General features: G+C 38.9%; 1 protein-coding gene across 5 annotated transcripts in view; it reads left to right on the forward strand.

Moving 5' to 3' along the window:
* Window positions 1-22,329, forward strand: part of SBF2 (SET binding factor 2) — a 471,093-nt gene that overhangs the window by 421,901 nt on the left and 26,863 nt on the right. For 4 of the 5 annotated variants that reach the window (XM_053560079.1, XM_053560081.1, XM_053560080.1 and 1 more), the window contains 4 exons: window positions 3,071-3,255; window positions 9,484-9,660; window positions 11,815-11,916; window positions 12,782-12,967. In XM_053560079.1, coding sequence (XP_053416054.1) covers window positions 3,071-3,255; window positions 9,484-9,660; window positions 11,815-11,916; window positions 12,782-12,967 — 650 coding nt within the window. Of the gene's footprint in view, window positions 1-3,070; window positions 3,256-9,483; window positions 9,661-11,814; window positions 11,917-12,781; window positions 12,968-14,645; window positions 15,019-22,329 lie in introns of those variants that run through there. The other variant, XM_053560083.1, reaches the window with a different exon arrangement.

Genomic DNA, 22,329 nt, shown 5'->3' on the forward strand with positions numbered 1-22,329 from the left:
TAGTACCTAGCTTAAGGGTAGTTATGAGTAATAAATGAAATAATATATGTAAAGTCTTTAGTAAGTAGCCCACAGTAGGAGTTTAATAAGTGTTAGTTGCAATGGTTACTGTTGTAGTTATTATTGATGTTGCCTAATATTCTGTTGAAATTGGAACAAAATCTACATTAGTACTTAAATTTACAGACCTAAAGCAAGAGATAGAAGACATATACTATAGGTCTAACCAATAACTTTTAAACTTTTTTATCATGATTCACAGTAACAAATACATTTTATGTCTTTGGGTATATATACATATTAATTTTGTATCACAAACCAGGTAGTACTAAGTTATAATGCCAAATGTATGTATACTAAAAGTTTTATGGAACAATATTTATCTATACACATGCAGTGCACATGTTTTCAGTGTAATCTGTTTCACTTTTAAACAAAATACTGATTAGACCTAGTAAAGTAATTTCACAAGCCACTAACGGAGATCCTGCAGTTTGGAAAAACACCACTTTAGACCCTTTGCTGGTGTCCTGTTCCTCAGTACACCTAAGTATCACACCTAAGAAATCTAAGTAGACTTCACCACTACCTATGCAGTAGTCTAATTCCTTTAGTTAAAATAACTTTCAGATGGGATTATAGCTCTCAAAGCCCTCTGTTGGCCCCTTCTCGGCACAGGCCAATAATAGAGATTCACAACAGCTCATAATGTATTGATTTGCAAAAGTAAATAATCAACAAATGCTTTGAGTGTCAGCATGGATACAAGAATGAACATGATTAGGTTACTGCTCTTGCAAGCATACAATCTCGTAGAATAAAAGAAAATGCAGATAATCACAATGCAATGTGATGAGTTTAAACACAAGTCTCTACAACTTGGGACAATCAAGAATGCCTTTCAGAGGAGTTAACATTGTACCTGGATCTTAAGGGATGAGTAAGAGTTTGTCAGGTAAAGAAATGGGAGAAACCATTCCAGGCAGAGAGACTAATTTAAGAAAGGGTGAGGTATGAGGGAATAGTATCTCAGCATAGTGAAGCTTCACCATAATCGTCTTAGTGCCCATATTCCAGTAGTAAAGTTCAAAACTGTGGCAGAAAGGAGAGCACTTGGCATGTACCTTTGCCGTGCCATCCAAGGTCTTCGCTGTGTCTTGCAGTCACCTTCTCTGTATGCAGTGCTGGCTCCTCTGCAGCCCTTAATGACTGACTTCCTTTGGCCACTAAGCAGGCTCTTCCACTTCCTGCTTCCAAAGGAACGAGGCAGGAATGAAAAATCACTTCTAATGGTTTTTCTTTTATCATATTATTGTGTCGTATTTTATATAGTTTTACATTGTAGAACTAACAATACTATTAAAGATGATGATCCTGAGTAAATACAGAATCATTTCCTTTAATTGAATGAGCAGTTCCTTTGCTTAGGAAATGATGTGACTTCTCACCATTTTTATTATTACCAAGTGACATTTGCCATAGTCAGAAACTACTTTCTTTCTGTTGCTAAAAAATAATATTACTCAAATTACAAAAGTATTATCTCTTATATATACTGCCTATCATTTTGGTGCAAGTAGGTATTTTAAGAAAAGTCATTACTTCAACCATCACAAGCTGTGTTATTAGTGGTATTGGGAATTGTCACAGGATTATGAATTTTTGCTGCTCAGAACTATCTATTTATACAAAATAAATAAAATTTCCAAACGAAAAGAGAAAAAGGAAGTAGCGTGGCAATGCTTGATGAATGCTTTACCATAAAAACGTGTCCTTAGTTATTCCAAATGGTTGCTAGAGCTTCACTGCTTCCTGGTGTGATGCCCTTTCTCAAAGAACAAACGTGTTGTACACACGCAGCATTCGCCCGTCAGCCTCCTTCCTTCAGTACTAGGGCCAGTGTATTCCTAATGCACACACACACACACACCCCAAATTCCTTAATTTTATTATGTAAATTTGTTCCTGACTGAATGACAATCCTCAAAAGCTTATTCCATTCGATATAATTTTTAAGTGGCACCCTCTTCTGTGCTGTCCATTTCATTGTGCTTATAGTATTTATAAACAGATGCTGAACTTCCATTTAACGGGCACTCAATTCATCTTTTTTCTGTGACTTTGCAGCTTTTTGTTAATTAAACCTTCAACTTTTATTATATTTACATTTTCCCCTATGAAAACTTAATTTTAAAAATTAAATGACCTATTCTTCTCTTACTCAGTCTGTTCTGATGTTTGCTGCTATATGCATTTTATTTCTCCTTCTGTCTTTAATCTTACCTACCAGTGCATGGGTACAGAGATAAATGTTTTACTCAGTCAAATCCCAAATCTTCAGCTAAGGGAAGAGTCCATAATCAAGGTACTGTATTATGTGTCCTGACGTGTCATTCTTTTTAAACCATCCTCATATGAAATAATATACATTACAAGTGACTTTTTCACATTTGTTTGTCAAATTATATCCTTTATCCCCATCTACATTCTGCATTTTTGGTAATTCTATGTACAAAACATTAATGCTTTCCATAATATCTAAGAAAAACTCATAGATTATATAGAAAGATCCATGCATGTTAAGCAGAAATCACCTATAAAACCTTTCCTTGGGAACTAGTCTCCTGATCTCATAAATGCTTCTAAAGAGAGGGGAAAACAGATGTGATATTATCATGGTAACTTTTAATTATCTAGAAACATGGCTCGAATCTCCTTCCTAAATTTAATCAGTGCCTCCTGATAGCATTTTTAATTTCCAATGTCTTTTGACTTATGATCTTAGTATCTACCTACTGAGCTTACATCAAAATATAAAAAGAGATTGACTAGAATAACTTCTTAGGTCTTCCTGAGCCTAAGATTGTGTGATTTTGAAATGCTATATTGAATATATTGAATGATTATATAATAAAGATAAATAGTAAATGACTAGTATGATTTATGATTACTTTGATTAATTAACTTGCTGTTACTTCTAAAACAGTAGCTCCTGAGCATCCATCTTTTTCCTTTCCAGTAGCATTCCCATATCAGATTATCTCACTCAATTCTTTTGGCTTTTATGAAGGTGTATGGGCAAGTCTTCGCTCTAGCACTCGCTTTATCAGCTCTCCAACATCCTTCATTGATGTTGGTGCCCGGCTGGCAGGCAAGGATCACTCGGCCTCCTTTAGCAACAGCACCTACCTACAAAACCAGCTCTTGAAACGTCAAGCTTCCCTTTATATATTTGGTGAAAAGTCACAACTAAGGGTAAGATTTCTTTTTCTCACTTAGAAACTTTGTGGATACACTAAGGCAGTTTATAGAACCTATGTCACAAACCAGTTTTCTGACAATTTCTTTTATAGCATGATTTTCCTTTTATGTATTTATTTATTTATTTATTTATTTTTTGAGATAGAGTCTCCCTCTGTCACCCCAGGTAGAGTGCAGTAGCATCATCATAGCTCACTAAAACCTCAAAGTCCAAGGCTCAAAGGATCCTCTTGCCTCACCTTCTGCTGAAGAACTATAGCATGCCACCACACCTGGCTAAATTTTTCTATTTTTTGTAGAGGCGGGGTCTCGCTGTTGCTTAGAGCTGTCTCAAAATCCTTACCTTAAGAGATCCTCCTGCCTTGGCCACTATGCCTGGCCATACAGCATGATTTTTTTGTTTTTAAGACAGAGTCTCACTTTGGCGTCACAGCTCACAGCAACCTCAAACTCTTGGGCTTAAGCAATTCTCTTGCCTCAGCCTCCCAAGTAGCTGGGACTACAGGCGCCCACCACAATGCCTGGCTATTTTTTGAGACAGGGTCTCGCTCTACCTCAGGCTGATCTTGAACCTGTGAGCTCAGGCAATCCACCGGCCTCAGCTTCCCAAGTGCTGGGATTACAAGCATGAACTACTGCACCCAGCCATGATTCTTAACCTGGATTTAATAATCAATCTCAAAAAACATTTAGCTTGGCCGGACATGGTGGCTCACACCTGTAATCCTAGCACTCTGGGAGGCCGAGTTGGGTGGATCACCTGAGCTCAGGAGTTCAAGACCAGTCTGAGCAAAGTGAGACCCCTTCTCACTTTGGGAGGCTAAGGCAAGAAAAGATCACTTCAGGCCAAGAGTTTGAGGTTGCTGTGAGCTCTGATGTTATGGCACTCTACCCAGAGTGACAGAGTGAGACTCTTGTCTCTAAAACAAATAAAAAAAATCATTAGTTCTCCCTTCATTTTTTTATATATGCATACACACATATATATCCATATATATGTGCCTATATAGAGAGAAACATGTTCATGTACACATACATATTTATTGGCCATGAAAACATATTTATTCATTATCATAAAAAATCAACATAAATATCAGGAATAATAGGGAGTGCGAATACAAATAAAAGGTCAGGCTTATTCAGGCTGGATCTTCCACTGTCCTGACTCAATTTCCATAGGAAAGTGCCTATAGCTAAACAGATAATTTTGGTATTTGAAACACATTGATTTAAAAAAAGCTGCAGGCTCAGCGCCTGTGGCTCAAGTGGCTAAGGCACCAGCCACATACACCTGAGCTGGCGGGTTCAAATCCAGCCTGGGCCCGCCAAACAACAATGACAGTTGCAACCAAAAAATAGCCGGGAGTTGTGGCAGGTGCCTATAGTCCCAGCTACTTGGGAGGCAGAGGCAGGATAATCGCTTGAGCTCAGGAGTTGGAGGTTGCCATGAACTGTGATGCCACGACACTCTACCCAGGGCAACAGCTTGAGGCTCTGTCTCAAAAAATAAATAAATAAAATAAATAATTTTAAAAAGCTGCAGAAAGATAGAAGGATGGAAAGAGGAAGAGTATGGCACCACACATGAAGACAAGGGACAGCCAAGGCTAGATTTTCTTTTTTTCTTTTTTTTTTTTAAGCAGTTTTATTTATTTATTTTTTATTTATTTATTTTTTTCCTGAGACAGAATCTCAAGCTGTCGTCCTGGGTAGAGTGCTGTGGTGTCACAGCTCATAGCAACCTCAAACTCTTTTTTTTTTTTTTGTAGAGACAGTCTCACTTTATTGCCTGAGGTAGAGTACACTGGCATCACACAGTTCATGGCAACCTCCAACTCCTAGGCTTAGGCGATTCTCTTGCCTCAGCCTCCAGAGTAGCTGGGACTACAGGCGCCCACCACAACACCTGGCTATTTTTTTTGTTGTTGTTGCAGTTTGGCTGGGGCTGGGTTTGAACCTGCCACCCTCTGTAATGGGCCCAGCACCCTACCCACCGAGCCACAGGTGCCACCCGCAACCTCAAACTCTTGGGCTTAGGTGATTATCTCTTGCCTCAGCCTCCCAAGTAGCTAGGACTACAGGCACCTGCCACAACACCCGGCTATTTTTTTATTGCAGTTGTCGTTGTTTTAGCTGGCCCAGGCCAGGTTCAAACCCGTGAGCCTCAGTGTATGTGGCCGGCACCCTTAGCCACTGAGCTACAAGTGCTGCCCAAGGCTAGATATTTTCTAAGTAACCTTTTTTAAAACTTTGCAAGGCTACATATATACACATGCCCTAAAATATGTTAGAAAATTCAAAATATTATATGCTGATCAACTTTATTAAATACTTAGTATTAAATTATTATGCTAAAATAATTAAAGAGCTTAACTATCCGGGGGTCTTATAAATTCCAAAGGTAGTCTTTTCCTCCAAAAGCAATGATCATTCCTTGAGTTTAATGTTTCACAACTCAAACATTACAAAATAAATTTTATTACTACCATAGGTGTTTTAGGAAATAAAAGTAATTTGTTAATTCAGAAATCCCCTCAGAATTTATTCCAGTGTTCCAGTTAGTACTGGACAACCTAGACAGACCTTTGGCTGAACCGTGGAAGAGAGGCTGTGAGCAGGTTGCTGTTAGCAAGACCTCACATGCTTGGCCTTTAGGATGCCACTGACTGAGTCATCTCTCCTGTAACTGACTGGCTTTGCGAGCTCTTCTCCCACTGCCTGGACTGCTGCAGTCACTCTCTTTCAGGTAGAAGGCATGAAACTGCTGAGTAAAGCTCAATTTTTAAATATGCATACATGTCTTTTGATACAGCAGATAAATTCATATCCAGAAAATAGTTGGAACACTTTTCAACAGCAATCCAGGGTTGCATGCACAGCCACCTTGGCACCAGTGCCTTTTCCAGAGGACTTTCTATACTTTAGCACATGATTTACTCATGACCTAAATCACCTTTGGCTCCTAAATGCTCACCTCAGCCATTCCCTTTGTTTAGCATTCTTCGGGTTAGCTGTGTGATCATGCATAGTTGAGTAAGAAAGACTGACCACTTGGGATACTTACTCCTTCCTTCTTTTCTCCTTTCCTTCCTTCCCTCCTTCCCTCCTGCCCTGTTTTTTCTCAGTAAAGTATTATATTTTTAAAATGTTGATTCCACCATCCTGGCATAATAGTTTTTAGTGATTTAATATATTCCATTCAGTGTTATTGCTTATTAATTCAGTTGTGTCTGTAGAGTGTGGCTCTCTATCTGATATGTACCACATTCTAGCTAGCACGGTCCTTTCCAGTTGTAATTCCATACCTTTTCCTCCTAACAAAGGAAGCATAGACAGTAACTTATTCTAAAAATAATCTTCAAGTTGGTCAGGTTTGTTTTTTCTTTTTTTCTTTAGAGACAGAGTCTTACTACGTCACCCTCAGTAGAGTGCCATGGCGTCACAGCTCACAGCAACTTCAAACTCTTGGGCTTAAGTGATTCTCTTACCTCAATCTCCCAAGCAGCTGCAACTACAGGCACCAGCCACAATGCCCTGCTATTTTTCTGTTGTAGTTGTCACTGCTGTTCAACTGGCCCAGACTGGGTCCAAACCCGCCAGCCTGAGTGTATATGGCTGGCGCCGTAACTGTGCTATGGGCACCCAGTCCAAGTTGGCCTTTTTTAAGTTCACAGACTTATAATACTTTATCAGTAGTAACATATTCTTGACAACCTAATAAGTATGTCTCAATACTATGCTTAATAATTCCTGGTTTATAAGATAGGCATACCTAGCTCAGTGTATAGTTGAGAAATAGAAAGGAATCAGTTTTTCCTATAAACCATTTTTTATCTATCATAAATTTTAAAAATATATATTAAGCCTTTACATCATGTTTCCATATTGTATGTTAGTCTTCATAACCGTTTTAGGCACTACTTAACATCCTATATTGTGGGATGTGTAGGTTTCTGTTGACTGGGGTTTTTCCTGTTAGATTACTTCCTTAGAGCAGCTTTCATAAAATGGAATTATTATGACAAAGGAAATTTTTCTTTCTTGATAGATACTATAAATGCTATTTTTTTTATATGTAAAATTGTAGTCATATTTCCAAGCATATACATTTTTTTTTTTTGGTGAGTGGAAGGTTTTTTTTTGTTTGTTTTTGCAGTTTTGGGCCAGGGCTAGGTTTGAACCCACCACCTCTGGCATATGGGGCCAGCGCCCTACCCCTTTGAGCTACAGGCACTGCCCTATAAATGCTATTTTTAAAAACCTTAGGAGTTTTTGCATTTACTTTTATTATAAAATTGTAATAAGACTTTTTTAAAAACCTAAAATAACCAATATAAAACATTAGACCCTATAAGACATTGGCAGCACTTTTTTTTAATATGGTAAAATACACATAATTGTAAAACTACCATCTTAATAATTTTTAAGTGTACAGTTCAATATTAGGTATATTTATATTGCTGTGCAATCAGTCTCCAGAAAGCAGCTCTACTCTTAAAAAAGCAGATGGTCCAGGAGAGTAATTCAGGCAAAATGGAAAGAAAGTGGAAAGAATCTGAGAAAATTATTCATTCTTTGGTATGAAAAACTGAAGGACTTTTCAATCTTCTTTAGAGCTAAGTCGACCAGATTATCAAAATAAAATATACCCATGGGCCATCAGTGTAGCATTTTTTAATAACAAATGAAATAACTCTTACCTCACACAGAATAAATTCCATATGAGTTAAAGTTGTAAATGAACAAGTACTCACATAAATATAGATTGATACATATGTCATATTGAATGAGAAAAGTATTATACCAAAGTATACATTCTATTATATATAATTTATTATTGATTTTTTAAAAGTAACCATAATATTAGTAGTCTTGGCCAGTGAAACAGTTGATTTTTATTTCCTTATCAGTATTTACTTTTTTTTTTTTTTTTTTAAGGCAAAGTCTTACAGTACAATGACATCATCATAGCTCACCACAAACTGAAACTGCTGGGCTCAAGCAATCCTAGACTAGGGCATGCACCACCACCCCTAGCTAATTTTTCTATATTTTGTAGAGACAAGGCCTTGCTTGTGTTGCTCAGGCTGGTCTTCAACTCCTGGCCTCAAGCAATCCTCCCACCTTGGCCTCCCAAAGTGCTAGATTGCTAGGATGAGCTGCTGCACTCAGCATATCTCTACTTTTTTTTTTTCATTTTTTTACTATGATTATGTTTTACTTGCTTAATAAGAAACAAATATGCATGTGTCTATAAACTTTAATATGTACAATCTGGACCTCCAACAGTATATTACCTTTCCATTACAATACACACCTTGGGAAGACCTTAGTTTCCACTGTTGGATTAATATGCTGCCCTTGTATCACTGGTTCCTCTTTAAACTTCCATGTTCATAGCTTTATAATTATCATATATTTGGTGCTTAAATCTCCATCCAGGCTCTGTGCCCACAGCACAGTGGTTACGGCGCCACCCACATACACCAAGACTTACAGGTTTGAACCCGGGCCAGGCCAGCTAAAAAACAAGGACAACTGCAACAAAAAAAAAAAGATAGCTGGGCATTGTAGCAGGAACCTGTAGTCGCAGCTGCCTGGGAGGCTGAGGCAAGAGAATCGTTTAAGCCCAAGAGTTTGAGGTTGCTGTGAGCTGTGACACCACGACACTATACTGAGGGCGACATAGTGAGACTCTGTCTCCAAAACAAAAAAATCTCCATCAAGTTCCAGCCTAGCAGTGGTCTCTTTAAGTTGTCAGAATGACAGCATTGTTAAGCTTAGTAATCTATGTCTTGAGAGGACTAGATATGTTCTTAGGCGTCCTCAAACTTTTTAAACAGGGGGCCAATTCACTGTCCCTCAGACCGTTGGAGGGCCAGACTATAGTTTAAGAAAAAAAACTATGAACAAATTCCTATGCACACTGCACATATCTTATTTTGAAGTAAAAAACAAAACGGGAACAAATACAATTCACACTGCTTCATATGGCCCTCGGGCCACAGTTTGAGGACGCCTGTTCTAGGCAAACCACAAGACTGGCTCTTTCCAGCAATACTGACAGATTAGCCACACCTGATTGATTTTCTTGAGGCACTACAGGCCCTGAAGCTATTTGGCTCAATTAACTATATATTAGTAAGCATTGCCCTGGTTGAAAATACTGTTCTTTTAGCTATAGTCCTTCATGTACCTAATTCTATGCATCTTTATCCACAGAGCTTCAAGGTGGAATTTGCTTTAAACTGTGAGTTTGTTCCTGTTGAATTTCATGAAATCCGACAAGTAAAAGCCAGTTTTAAGAAGCTGATGAGGGCTTGTGTCCCGAGCGCTATCCCTACTGATTCAGAAGTAACGTTCCTGAAAGCTCTGGGAGACTCTGAATGGTTCCCACAGGTAATGTCTGGAGCAACTTGTTTTCTAACTCAAGTAGATATACAGAATGATTATTTGAGAAAAAAAATTTCTTGTTTCCCTACAACCCGACATTCTCTTGTATGCCCTCTGTAAAGGCCTTTCAGTTTCAGAAAACTATGTGATATAGCAGGTGAGAGGGTAGAATTCTTGATCACTGGGGTTTTATCTGTGAATAATTAAAAGTTTAGTGTCCAAAGGATGCTCAGGAGAAGGAAATTATTTTTACATGGAAACTTTTGATGTACAGTGAATTTAGTCATCATGTATTCATCGGGCTTCTGCTCTGTTGTCAACGTAGTAAGGATCCACCTTCCATCTGTCCTACTCCACGTCTCTGAATTTCAGATTCACCCCCAAACTAGCTACCAGGGGCACACTGGATGCCCCAAACCTACCTCAGGCTTGAGAAAATGGATGAATGATATCCATCCTTCAGCTAACTCAATCTTGGGATATTCTTCTTATTTATCTATTTATTTATTCTTTCACATAATGACATTTTGGTCAAGGGATACTTTAAATTTAACTTTTATTGAGAAAGTAAGGGAAAATAGATAATGCCAGCACAGAAACACTCACATTTCTTCTGAAGCACAAAAAGGTATTTATGACATGCATATTTTAGAGGCTGATGCAGACACCTGGCCAAGAGCATCTTTACAATATAGCCATCAGCCTTGTCTTTAAGCCTCTGATGCTGGGCCTATTATTTCTTTTCACCGTGCATGAATTCCTAGTCCCTCTGTCCCCTATCCCCCAACTACTCCAAGCATCCTGCTTCTCTTGTATAGGAGAAAGTTGTTTCCCACAGCATACTAAACTAAAAGACAAAAAAAAAAAAAAAAAAAAAGCCGGGGAATATTATCAGTCCCCAGGTCAGTGGCTATTCTCAAGGTATTTAAATGTATATCAGGGTATGTTCATTACTGTGAAGATGACTTAGGATACTATGCTGTGCCCATGACAGGAGCTGACCGATACTCCCTTCTGTTCCTAGCCTACAAGTCCCAGCCCCAAACTAGCCCACCGTCCAACTTATCTATTTTTCTGGTATATTCTGTGTTCTGCTTTTCACTAGAAAGTGAACCTGTACCAAAAGTTAAGGACTAAAGGCAGTAGAAAATAACTGCCTCACTTGGGATATTGGCATTTTAAAAGTTAACTCTTAGAGCAAATGCTAGGCCTGGTGACAGCTATCTCATAGGAACAATAAGTGAAGAGCTTCCCATTGCTGGGTAAGACGTGGCTTGTTCCTATCTTTAAAATAGCCTAGCTCTGTTTAAAATATAGTAGAACTTCTGTAAGTTGACCACCAAGGGACTGTAACAAACCGGTCAGCCTACAGAGGTGGTCAGCATAAAGAGCTAGGCCTGCCATGCTAATGCATACATGTGATGTCCATTCAGTGAAAATGAGTTCAACTAGAGGAGGTGGGCAACACAGAGAGCTGGTCAACTCTGGAGGTTCTACTGTATGTTTTTTGTTTGTTCAGAATTAGATTCAAAGTGCTAATTATATCCTGTGATACTGAAAATATTTTTTAAAATTAAGATTACATATTTGGTTTTAAAATGCATGTGCTATATTCACAATTGTTCACTAAGAATTTTGAGTCCTTTAATGGGGCTTAGAAACAAATACAAATTTTCTTCCCATTTAATACACAGTAAAGACAAATTAGGAGTATCTTTTACTTACCATGTAACTCATTTACCATAAAATTTATCCTTTTTAAAGTATATATTTCAGCTTTTTAGTCTATTCACAATGTTGTATAACTATCACCATTAATTTTACTATTATCATTAAAAAAAAATTTTTTTAATCCAATGGCTTTGATGGGAAAGCCATTTAGAAACCCCATCTTTCCCAGTCTGTGGAATTGTATCTCTTCTACTTTGTGAGAAGTTGTAGAAGTTTACCTTATTTCATTAAGTATTATTTTTAAATGTGGCTACTTTTAAAAAGCACCATTGTTTAATCTTGATTTGATAAGAACTTTAAGTATCTAAAACATCAGTGGTTCTTTTGTCCAAGTGCTCTATCCTTAATTTGTGTGATTATCCACAGTTCATAGCAAGTCTGTACTCAGAAAGTGCTAACTCTCACTGTGGCCTCTTTCCTGTCCCTTAGCTTCACAGGATAATGCAGCTGGCCGTGGTTGTATCAGAAGTGCTTGAAAATGGTTCCTCAGTTTTGGTCTGTTTGGAAGAAGGCTGGGACATCACTGCACAAGTAAACTATTACATGTATTTTCAGATACTTAGTTTTATATTTGTACTTGAATTTAGTTATTTTTAAATTCTTTAGATGAATCTTTTCTATAAAAATAATGTGTTTATAGACAGAGAAAGTCTCATGTCAAACACCACCTGATATCTATCAGGAAGCTCTGTACTATGAGAGAAGTCTCATGTCAAACACCCCCTGATATCTATCAGGAAGCTCTGTACTATGTACCCCTACATAGCCTGGAGCTCTGGTTTGGGGGTATCAGGCTGTCGTATCCACAGACATGCCATGCAAGGTTGCTAATGGAGTCCTTAACCAGCACTGTAGGACATGGACCATCTTTCCTGGGTTTTGAAATTTCAGTCCATTCCTTGGCTCTCTGTAAGTCCCTCCTTTACTCACTCAAGTGAAAAGGAGGCCAGGCACAGTGGCTCATACCTATAATCCTGGCACTCCAGGAGGCCAAGGGGGTTGGATCCCTTGAGCTCAGGAGTTTGAGACCACCCTGAGCAACAGCTAGATCCCATCTCTACTAAAAATAGAAAAAGATGGGCGGCACCTGTGGCTCAAGGAGTAGGGCGCCGGTCCCATATGCCGGAGGTGGCGAGTTCAAACCCAGCCCTGGCCAAAAAAAAAAAAAATACAAAAAGATCAGTTGGGCATCATTTGGGACCTGTAGTCCTAACTACTCAGGAGACAGAGGCAGAAGGATTGCTTAAACCCAGGAATTTGAGGTTGCTGTGAGCTAGGCTTATGCCATGGTACTCTAGACAGGGCAACAGAGTAAGACAAAGAAGTGCTTTTATTTTAGGAACAGGACTTTTTTAGGAGTGAAAGTAATGAAGAATCCGTCTTGCTTGTGCCCTAGGTGACATCCCTGGTTCAGTTACTGAGTGATCCCTTCTATAGGACACTTGAAGGCTTCCGGATGTTGGTGGAGAAAGAGTGGCTCTCTTTTGGTCATAAATTCAGTCAGCGGAGCAGCTTGACCCTCAACTGTCAGGGTAGTGGTTTTGCCCCAGTCTTCTTACAATTCTTAGACTGTGTACACCAGGTAAGTAGAGCAAGCTTTTAAACTGACTTGATATGATGGGAAGGGAAAAAAAAGTGCTAGCATTTATTGAGCATTGTGATGCAATGCCTGGTACCTTCTTGTCATAACTGTGATCTACTCAGTCATAGGACACGCTGAAATCTTAGCATTTGACTCCTGGGAATGGAGAAGAAAGAGAACAAGTCGGTTTCTAAAACGAGGACAGCTAAGCTAGCTATTGGGCTTGCCTCCAAGTGAGATAGCCACACTCTAAATTACTGTCTCCAAAGAGGAGGAGCAAACTTGGGTTTGTTCTCCATGAACATTTGGGCATGTGCAGAACAGCAAAAATCTCTAGGTAATGGCAGGGCCTGAAATCCAGCACGTGGTCTTACCAGTTTGGAGGACCTTAGTTTGTGCCTGGGAACATAAGGGATAGAGCCTAACCCCTAGAGAATCAGGCCCAGCCAGGCAGGCCTATGGGCTTGTGAACACTGGTTCAGTTCTACTGAGTGACTTAATCAGCGCTAATGAAGAGGCTAGACAGAAGCCCGGGTTTATAATCCATTAAATACCAATGAGGGTTGGGGAGATGTGAGTGCTCTAGGCTCCCTTCTGCCTTCATTCCAGGTACATGAGATACAAGAAGGGGCCTTAGTCAGGATTGGGCTTGAGAATTGGATGGCCCTGGGCTTGCAAGTTGAAAGCTATTAGCCTAGGAAATATTTCCAGCCTTTGACCGCAACCCCAGGGTTAGATGAATGGGTTCTGGCATGTCAAAATATTTGTGAGAACAGTGAGCCTCTTTGAAATGCACTGTCCTCAAGTATCATTTGAAAGGAAAGGTGGAAATGTTTTCAGGAACCAAAATTGTATTCTGAAGAGGACAATTTAGAATGTAGTTATGTTTTGTTTGGTTTATGTTCTTTTAATCACTTGATCACCTTTATTAATTCACTATATATTTTTTTAAATAACAACTTTATTGAAATATATATATCATACAGTTCACCTATTTAAAATGTTCTGTTCAATAGCTTTTAGTATATTCATAGAGTTGTGTGACAGTTACCACAGTCAATTTTAAAATATATTATCACTCTAAAAAAAAAAAAAAACTCCATACCAATTAGTAGGGACTTTCCATACGTCCATCACCACCATCACCTACCCACCAGAGGCTGTGTTTTTTATTGCTCCAGTTCACTGGTTAAAGAAAAGACTTAGTGGCTGGGCCCAGTGGCTCACATCTATAATCCTAGCTCTCTAAGGGGCTGAGGCAGAAGGATCACTTGAAATAGGAGTTCTAGACCAGCCTGAGCAAGAGTAAAACCCTGTCTTTAGTAAAAATAGAAAAATTAGCTAGGTGTGACAGTGGGTGCCTGTAGTCCCACCTACTTGGGAGGCTGAGGCAGGAGGATTACATGAACCCAGGAGTTTGAGGTTGCTGTGAACAGGGCTGATTCCATGGCACTCTGTCTCAAATAAAAAAAAAAAAAAAAGAATAAAGTAGAATTGCTAAGAATAAAGAAGACTTACTAAATAATTTCAGTTAGTCTTCCAAGCATCTGTGATCTGGAGGAGCTGGTCACAAGGCTGAGCTTGTACTTTTAAATTAAACTCTGTGTAGCAAATAGTATACAGTATTTGTTTTCTGTTTGAATACTAGCTTTTAATTCATACTCTTTTTGGCAAACAGATGAGGAGAAAAGGTAGAAACCGTTGTCTCTGAAACAGAAAGCTTAGGAGAGGAGAGGAGAAGAGAAGCAAGAGAGCTGAAAGTTTACAAGCTCTTCATGAGAGCACTTCTCGTTATCTTGCTTATTACCGCGTTCTGCTTACCAAACGTATTAGGCTATTTCTTGACTCCATATAGCACTACTAACAGTAATCACTAATATGAATTGATCCTTACTATGTGCCAGGAACTGTTCTGAACTTGATGTTATTTTATTTCATGATTCTTTTTAAGCAATGTTATTTTATTTCACGATTCTTTTTAAGCAATCTTTGAATCTTTTCCTGATCCCTCTCATTTATATTCCTAATGAATCATGTACACATTTCTTTGGTAGCATCTGTAACAATAAAGCATATTTATGTGTACGTGTCTATTGGCCTTCGCTTAGACTAAAAATTCCTGGGAACAGAGACTATGTCATATTAGTCTTCATATCTCTAATACCTAACACAATTATAATTTCAGTCTCTGAAATATAATAGACAATAAATATGTAATATCAATGAATAACTGAGAATTTAAAAGACCATAATAAGTCTTGTTCTTTTCTTTTTTTTTCTTTTCTTGAGACAGAGTCTCAAGCTGAGTGGAGTGCCATGGCGTCACAGCTCACAGCAACCTCAAACCCTTAGTCTTAAGCGATTCTCTTGCCTCAGCCTCCCAAGTAGCTGGGACCACAGGCTCCTGCCACAACACCTGGCTATTTTTCTTTTTTGTTGTTGCAGTTGTGGTTTTAGCTGGGCTGGGCTGGATTCGAACCCACCAGCCTTGGTGTATGTGGCTGGCGCCCTGCTAACTGAGCTACGGGCGCCACCAATAAATCTTGCTCTTGCTCTCACCATCGTTTACCAAGACCATCTAATATCCTAAGTAGAAATTGGTAACATAATCTAACTATTCTCCTCTCCAAAAGTCAGCACAACATGCAAACAAAAACCTTAAATAGCTCCACATTTCCTAAGAATTATTTTTCCCCATATCCAATTTGAACATAATAATGGAGTCATTCTTTGTTAAAATTTACCTTGAAAAGATCTTAAGAAGGTTCTTTACTGGGAGTCCAAGTTCTATTGAATAAGTACACACAACCAGTTTTTACCCCTGCATTGAAATCATATCCCTGATAACTGTAGAATACTAGAGGAAGTGTTTAATTTTTCTTTTGGGGACTATGGTTTATTAAAAAGCATATTGTTGTAAGGCACAGTGGCTCACACCTGTTATCCCAGCACTTTGGAAGGCCAAGATGGAAGGATTGCTTGAGGCCAGCAGTTCAGCGCCAGCCTGGGCAACATAGTGAGACCCTGTCTCTACAAAAAAGTTTTAAAATTAACGGGGTTTGGCTCAGCACCCATAGAACAATGGTTATGGCGCCAGCCACATGTGGGTTTGAACCTGGCCCAGGCCAGCTAACCAACAATGACAACTGCAACAAAAACTAGCCAGGCATGGTGGCTGTAGTCCCAGCTACTTGGAAGGCTGAGGCAAGAGAATCGCTTGAGCCCAAGAGTTTGAGGTTGCTGTGAGCTACGATGCACTCTACTGAGGGCAACATAGTGAGACCCTGTCTCAAAAACAAAAAAAAAAATTAGCTGGGTTTGGTGGTATGCATTTGTAGTCCCCACTACTCAGTAGGCTGCAGCAGGAGGATCACTTGAGCACAGGAGTTCCAGGTTACAGTGAGCTATGATGACACCAATGCACTCTAGCCCAGGCAATACAGTTAAGTCCCCATCCCTTAAGAAAAAAAAAAATACTGTTAAAGAGTAAAGTCACAATCCCTATGATGAGATTTTTTGTTGTTGTTTTTAGACAGAGTGTCACTGTTTCACCCTCTGTAGAGTGCAATGGTGTCACAGCTCACAGCAACCTCAAACTCTTGGGCTTAAGTGATTCTCTTGCCTCAGCCTCCCAAGTAGCTGGGATCACAGGCACTCGCCACAACACCCGGCTATTTTTCAGTTCTAGTTCTCATTGTTGTTTGGCAGGCCCAGGCTGGATTCAAACCCGCCAGCTCAGGTGTATGTAGCTGGCACCCTAGCTGCTGAGCTACAGGTACCAAGCCGATGAGCTGTTTTTAACAGTTAAAGAGCATGTAGGAACAGAAACCATACAAGGAAATACCAGAGTCACATCTTCCACCTAAACTTGACTCTAAGGCATAAACTCCTGGATAGGAATAGCAGGTACAGTTACTCAAGTCATCTTTTTTTTAGTATGGATTAAACTGAACCCATGTTGACTTTTATTAACAAGGTCTAAGAGGCACATTTCACATGAGTGTCAAAACCTAGTTATTACACTTCCATACTGACTTCTTGTTTTGTTTTTTTTTTGGCCGGGGCTGGGTTTGAACCCGCCACCTCCGGCATATGGGACCGGCGCCCTACTCACTGAGCCACAGGTGCCTCCCTGACTTCTTGTTTTTAAACAAGAATTAAACTAGGTGGTGCCTGTGGCTCAAGGAGTAGGGCGCCGGTCCCATATGCCGGAGGTGGTGAGTTCAAACCCAGCCCTGGCCAAAAACCAAAAAAAAAAAAAAAAAGGATTAAACTAAACACAGGCTGTTTGTGTAGCAAATTTCTTTGTGAGGCATCTCAGACTGCATTCACAGGTACATAGAAAAATGTCCCTATAAATATATCATGTTGAAGTAATGCCCTCAGATTTCACAAGGTAAAACAGGGTCGTAAGTTTGACTTCCACTTCCACAAATGAGGACTAAGACCCTGAAGTCAACTTCCTCCAGAGAAAACATCTATAAACCCAGACATGGGAAGAGAAGACTTTTCAGCAAATGGTATTAGAATAACTAGGCATCTGTATGGAAAAGTGTAAACATTGACATTTATCTCACATAATTCACAAAAATGTATTTGAAATGGATCACAGACCTAAACATAAACCTAAGCTCTAAACAGCTAGAGGAAGTTCCTCAAATAGAAATGATAAAAGAAGGCATTGGGGGATACCAAGAAGGAAACAGAACAGAAAATTAAAATGTGACTAAATACAGTAGACTTCTCTTCTCTTGAGTTTTCTAAATTCTGTTTGATAGTTGAAGCAAAAAGTACAACACTTTAATGTAGTTCTCAATGAACATAGAAGAAATAGTTAAGATAATTATACTTGGGGGAAAATAAAGGGTGGTAAGGTTTCTATACTTCACTGAAACTGGTAAATGTCAACAGCAGTAGAGTATAATATATATACTGTGATACCTACAACAGTCACTAAAAAAAAAAAAAATACATAGATACACTCAAACTCTATGGATAAATCAAAATGGAATTTTTAAAAATATTCAAGTAACCCACAGGAGGCAAACAAACAAAGACAAGAGAAGACAAAAAAAAGGAAAAAATGGGGGACTTAATCACCAACATCAATACTTACATTAAAGGTAACTTCTAAATATATCATGACCTAACTATTGAAGAAGCTTTCTTTAACATATAATAGTATTGTTCTCAGCAGCTTTACTTAGTATAGCCAAAAACTGGTGGGGCGGGGAGAAAATGTCCTCTCATAGATGAATGACTAAACAAACTATCATATATCCATACCATGGACAAGTTACTACTGAACAATAAAAAGGAATGAATTATTGATATATGCAACACTATAAATGAAACTCAAGGACATTATAGTGAATTTTTAAAAAGCAATCTTAGAGGGTCCCATACCGTGTGATTTCATTTACATAACATTCTCAAAATGACAAGGTCATAGAGGTAGAGAATAAATTGTTGATTGCCAGGAATTCAAGATAGTGAGGGATGAATAGCCAAAGCAATCCTAAGCAAAAAGAATAAAGCTAGAGATATCACACTGCCTGACTTCAAATTATATACCATAAGGCTTTAACCTTATAGTTAAAACAGCATGGTACTGGTATAGCAACATACACACAGATCAATGGAACAAAATAGAGAACCCAAAAATCAACATACTTATAGCCAACTGGTCTTTGGCAAAGCCAATAAGAACATACACCAGGAAAAAGACACCCCTTTCTTTTTTTTTTTTTTTTATTGTTGGGGATTCATTGAGGGTACAATAAAAGACACCCCTTTCAATAAATGGTGCTGGGAAAATTGAATTGCCATATGTAGAAGAATGAAACTGGATCCCTATCTCAGCATATATAAAAATCGACTCAAGATAGGGAGGTGCCTGTGGCTCAGTGAGTAGGGCGTCAGCCCCATATAACGAGAGTGGTGGGTTCAAACCTGGCCCCAGCTGAACTGCAACAAAAAAATAGCCAGGCATTGTGGCAGGCACCTGTGGTCTCAGCTACTTGGAAGGCTGAGGCAAGAGAATTGCCTAAGCCCAAGAGCTAGAGGTTGCTGTAAGCTGTGACACCACGGCACTCTACTGAGAGTAACAAAGTGAGACTCTCTCTAAAAAAAAAAAAAAAAAAAAAGGGGTAGCTGATGCAAACTTGCATGGTAGGTACAATGTGCATTGCTCCAGAATTGGGTGCACTGAAGCCCTGACTTCACCACATCAGTATAGCAAAATTGCATTTGTACCCCATGAATATATAGAAACTTAAAAAAAAATTTAAGATAGAAGCAAATGGGTATGGCTATAAGGGGTAGCATGAAAAGCAAACAGCCATCAGCTCATGAACAAATGAACAAATTCTGATGTGTTCATACTACTCAGCATACAAAGGGAATGAGATACTAGTATACATACAACTTGAGTTTTGTGATCATTATGCTCATTGAAAAAAGCCAGACAGAAATAGCCGGGCACTGTGGCGGGCGCCTGTAGTCCCAGCTACTCGGGAGGCTGAGGCAAGAGAATCGCTTAAGCCCAGGAGTTGGAGGTTGCTGTGAGCTGTGTGAGGCCACGGCACTCTACCGAGGGCCATAAAGTGAGACTCTGTCTCTACAAAAAAAAAAGAAAAAAGCCAGACAGAAAAGACTATATACTATAGTATATAGAATGAAATTTTAGAATATGAAATTCTAAAAAAGGCAAATATTCTGTGACTAAGAGCAGAGCAGTGATTGCTTGGGGCCAATGATCAGGGAGGGATTAGCTACAAAGGTCAAAAGCAAACCTTTTAGGATCACGGAACTGTTCTGTATCTTGATTGTGGTGGTAGTGGTTATACAACTGTTGAATGACAAACTAATCAAAGCATACATCAAAAATAGGGAAATTCTATTTTAGGTAAATTATACTTCAGTAAACCTGAAAAAATATTAGGAAGTTAAACATCTCAGTAGACTGGAGTTCCAGAAAAATAAAACAGTAGCTATCTTGTTTCTCCAGAGAATCATTTGTCAGCCTGGTGCTCAGAGAGTACTTATCAGCCTGGCTGCATGCTTTTGGGAAGCAAGCCTAGAAATGGGTCCAGGTGTAGACTTTTACCTTTTTCCATGCTATTTTCAGTCTGAAGTCTCATCACTAACCCAGGTGTGCCTGCTATTCCCAAGTCTATTGCTCATCAGGTTTGCTTTCGTTTTTCAGAAAATAAACCTCTACTCTTTTATTTTGAAAAGACTAATCATATAACTACATGGGGACCCTAGGGACTAACTAGTGCTTCCATAGGCTTCCACCTTCATCCCCATTTCACCCCTGTATTACTCGGTACTGGGGCATCTATGCCCTGAGCCTTTCTAAGTTTGCACAACATACTACCTTCTTAGATCAGTTTCCTCCTGTAGGCATCCCAGTGTAGCGTCTCCTCTTCTATGATTTACTGCCATTCTTCCTTCTAAAAAATCTCTGATTTGCTTTGGCCTAATGCTATGTCTCATCCTATTCTCCCTACTTATTTGGGGGGCTTTTTACCCTCTTAAAGATTTCTTTAATGGGGGAGGGGCAAGGATCTCAAGGGAGTCAGCTTATATAGCCAAATTTGGCTTAAGTTAACTGTATCACTAACTGTGTTAAATTTCAATGTTCAGCTTGCAGAAATCTGCATGCCGAAACATTAGAGTCAGCAAAAGAATCCACTCATAATCAGTCTGAGTCAGGATTAAGACATACTGTCCTCCTAACAGATGGGAACATCATTGTGTCCCAAAAGGGTGGGGAACCTGCAACCTTCTGATTTTAAGATAGTTCTTTTTTTTTTTTTTCTTTGAGACAGTCTCACTCAGTCACCCAATTACAGGCACCTGCCACACGCCTACCTAGTTTGTCTATTTTAGTAGAGATGGGGGTCTCGCTCTTGCTCAGGCTGGTCTCGAACTCCTGAGCTCAGATCACCTGCTTTGGCCTCCCAGAGTGCTAGGATTACAGGCCTGAGCCACCACATCTAAACTCAAGATAGTTCTTTTTTAAGCAACAAAGGAGGGAAGAAAAGCTTCTCTTTCTTTGCTGTACCCCTTTTAATAAAAGGATTTGTTATGCAAATTTGGGGGGTTGATTTTTTTATTAAATCATAACTGTGTACATTAATGCATTTATGGGGTCAATGTACTGATTTGATATACAATGTGGAATGCTTACATCAAACTGGTTAACATAACTCTCACCTCACTTACTTATTTGTTGTGGTAAGGTATTTATAAAGGCCCCAAGTTTCCTTAAGGCTACAGGTTCTCCACCCTTGCATGCTAAAACTGCAAAATGTAAAGTTATATAAAACTTGGTATATATGTTTAACTGCTGCTGTTCATTGTTTAAATAAAGAACTAAATTCAAATGTTCTGTATAAACCAGTGTATTCTGGAATCAAAATCAGAAGTTGACTTTTAAGGAAAGCCCCATTATTGGTAGGTGAATGCTTCACAAACTGTAGAAAATAATATTGTTTGGGGTCTAAGAGCCCCCGTTAGTATGATTTCAAATCTACTATACCATGTTAAAAATGTTTTAATTAAAATACAAATTTTTAAAAATTTGCCTGGACTCGCCTTTGACTTAGTATAGGCAGTTCCCAAGTTACAAACATCTGATTTATGTTCAAGTTGAAGTCCAAGTTGAACTTGGACTTAGAGAAGCTATTATAAGTAATAGGTAAATGTACCTGTTCAGCTGACATGCAAATTCAACTTCCAAGAACAGACCTACAGTCCCTATCTCATTCATAACCTGGGGACTGCCTATACCTCATACACAGTAACCTAAAAGCAGACAAGTCATGGCAAAGCAAGCATGTGACCTTAATTTGGTGGTATTTAAAGGATGTGCTATAATAGGTGAAGCAAGTTATTTTGTGCTGAAAAGGGATTGTTTATTCAAAAACAGAGGAGTCTAAGAAGACTATAGTTAACAAATAGTGCTTCTGACCTTTGCTGACTTAATTACAAGGTAGTGTTTCATCATCTCCTACATGCTAGTTTTAGGCATTAGAAAATGCCTTCTGTGAATGCCTTTTAAGCGAACACTAGTGCTTTACGTGACTCTGGCTTTTACCAAACAATTTGAATTAGTGCTGTGCTCAGTCTCAGGGACACAAAACAGAGCCAGGTCCAAGAACATTTAAAAGAAAAAAAAAGATAAGTTCAGAATTACACAGCAGCAAGTGAAACTTCCCTGTGTGGAATGTGTCCCAGGCTTATTAACTATTTCTAATGTGTTCAATGCCAAAAGGCATCCATGGACATAAGCCTAGACTTGTCCATTAGTACTAATAAAGTTGCAAAGAAAACAGATGAAGCAGTGATCTTAA

Source organism: Nycticebus coucang, chromosome 14 (genome assembly GCF_027406575.1).
Source record: "Nycticebus coucang isolate mNycCou1 chromosome 14, mNycCou1.pri, whole genome shotgun sequence".
NCBI lineage: Eukaryota > Metazoa > Chordata > Mammalia > Primates > Lorisidae > Nycticebus > Nycticebus coucang.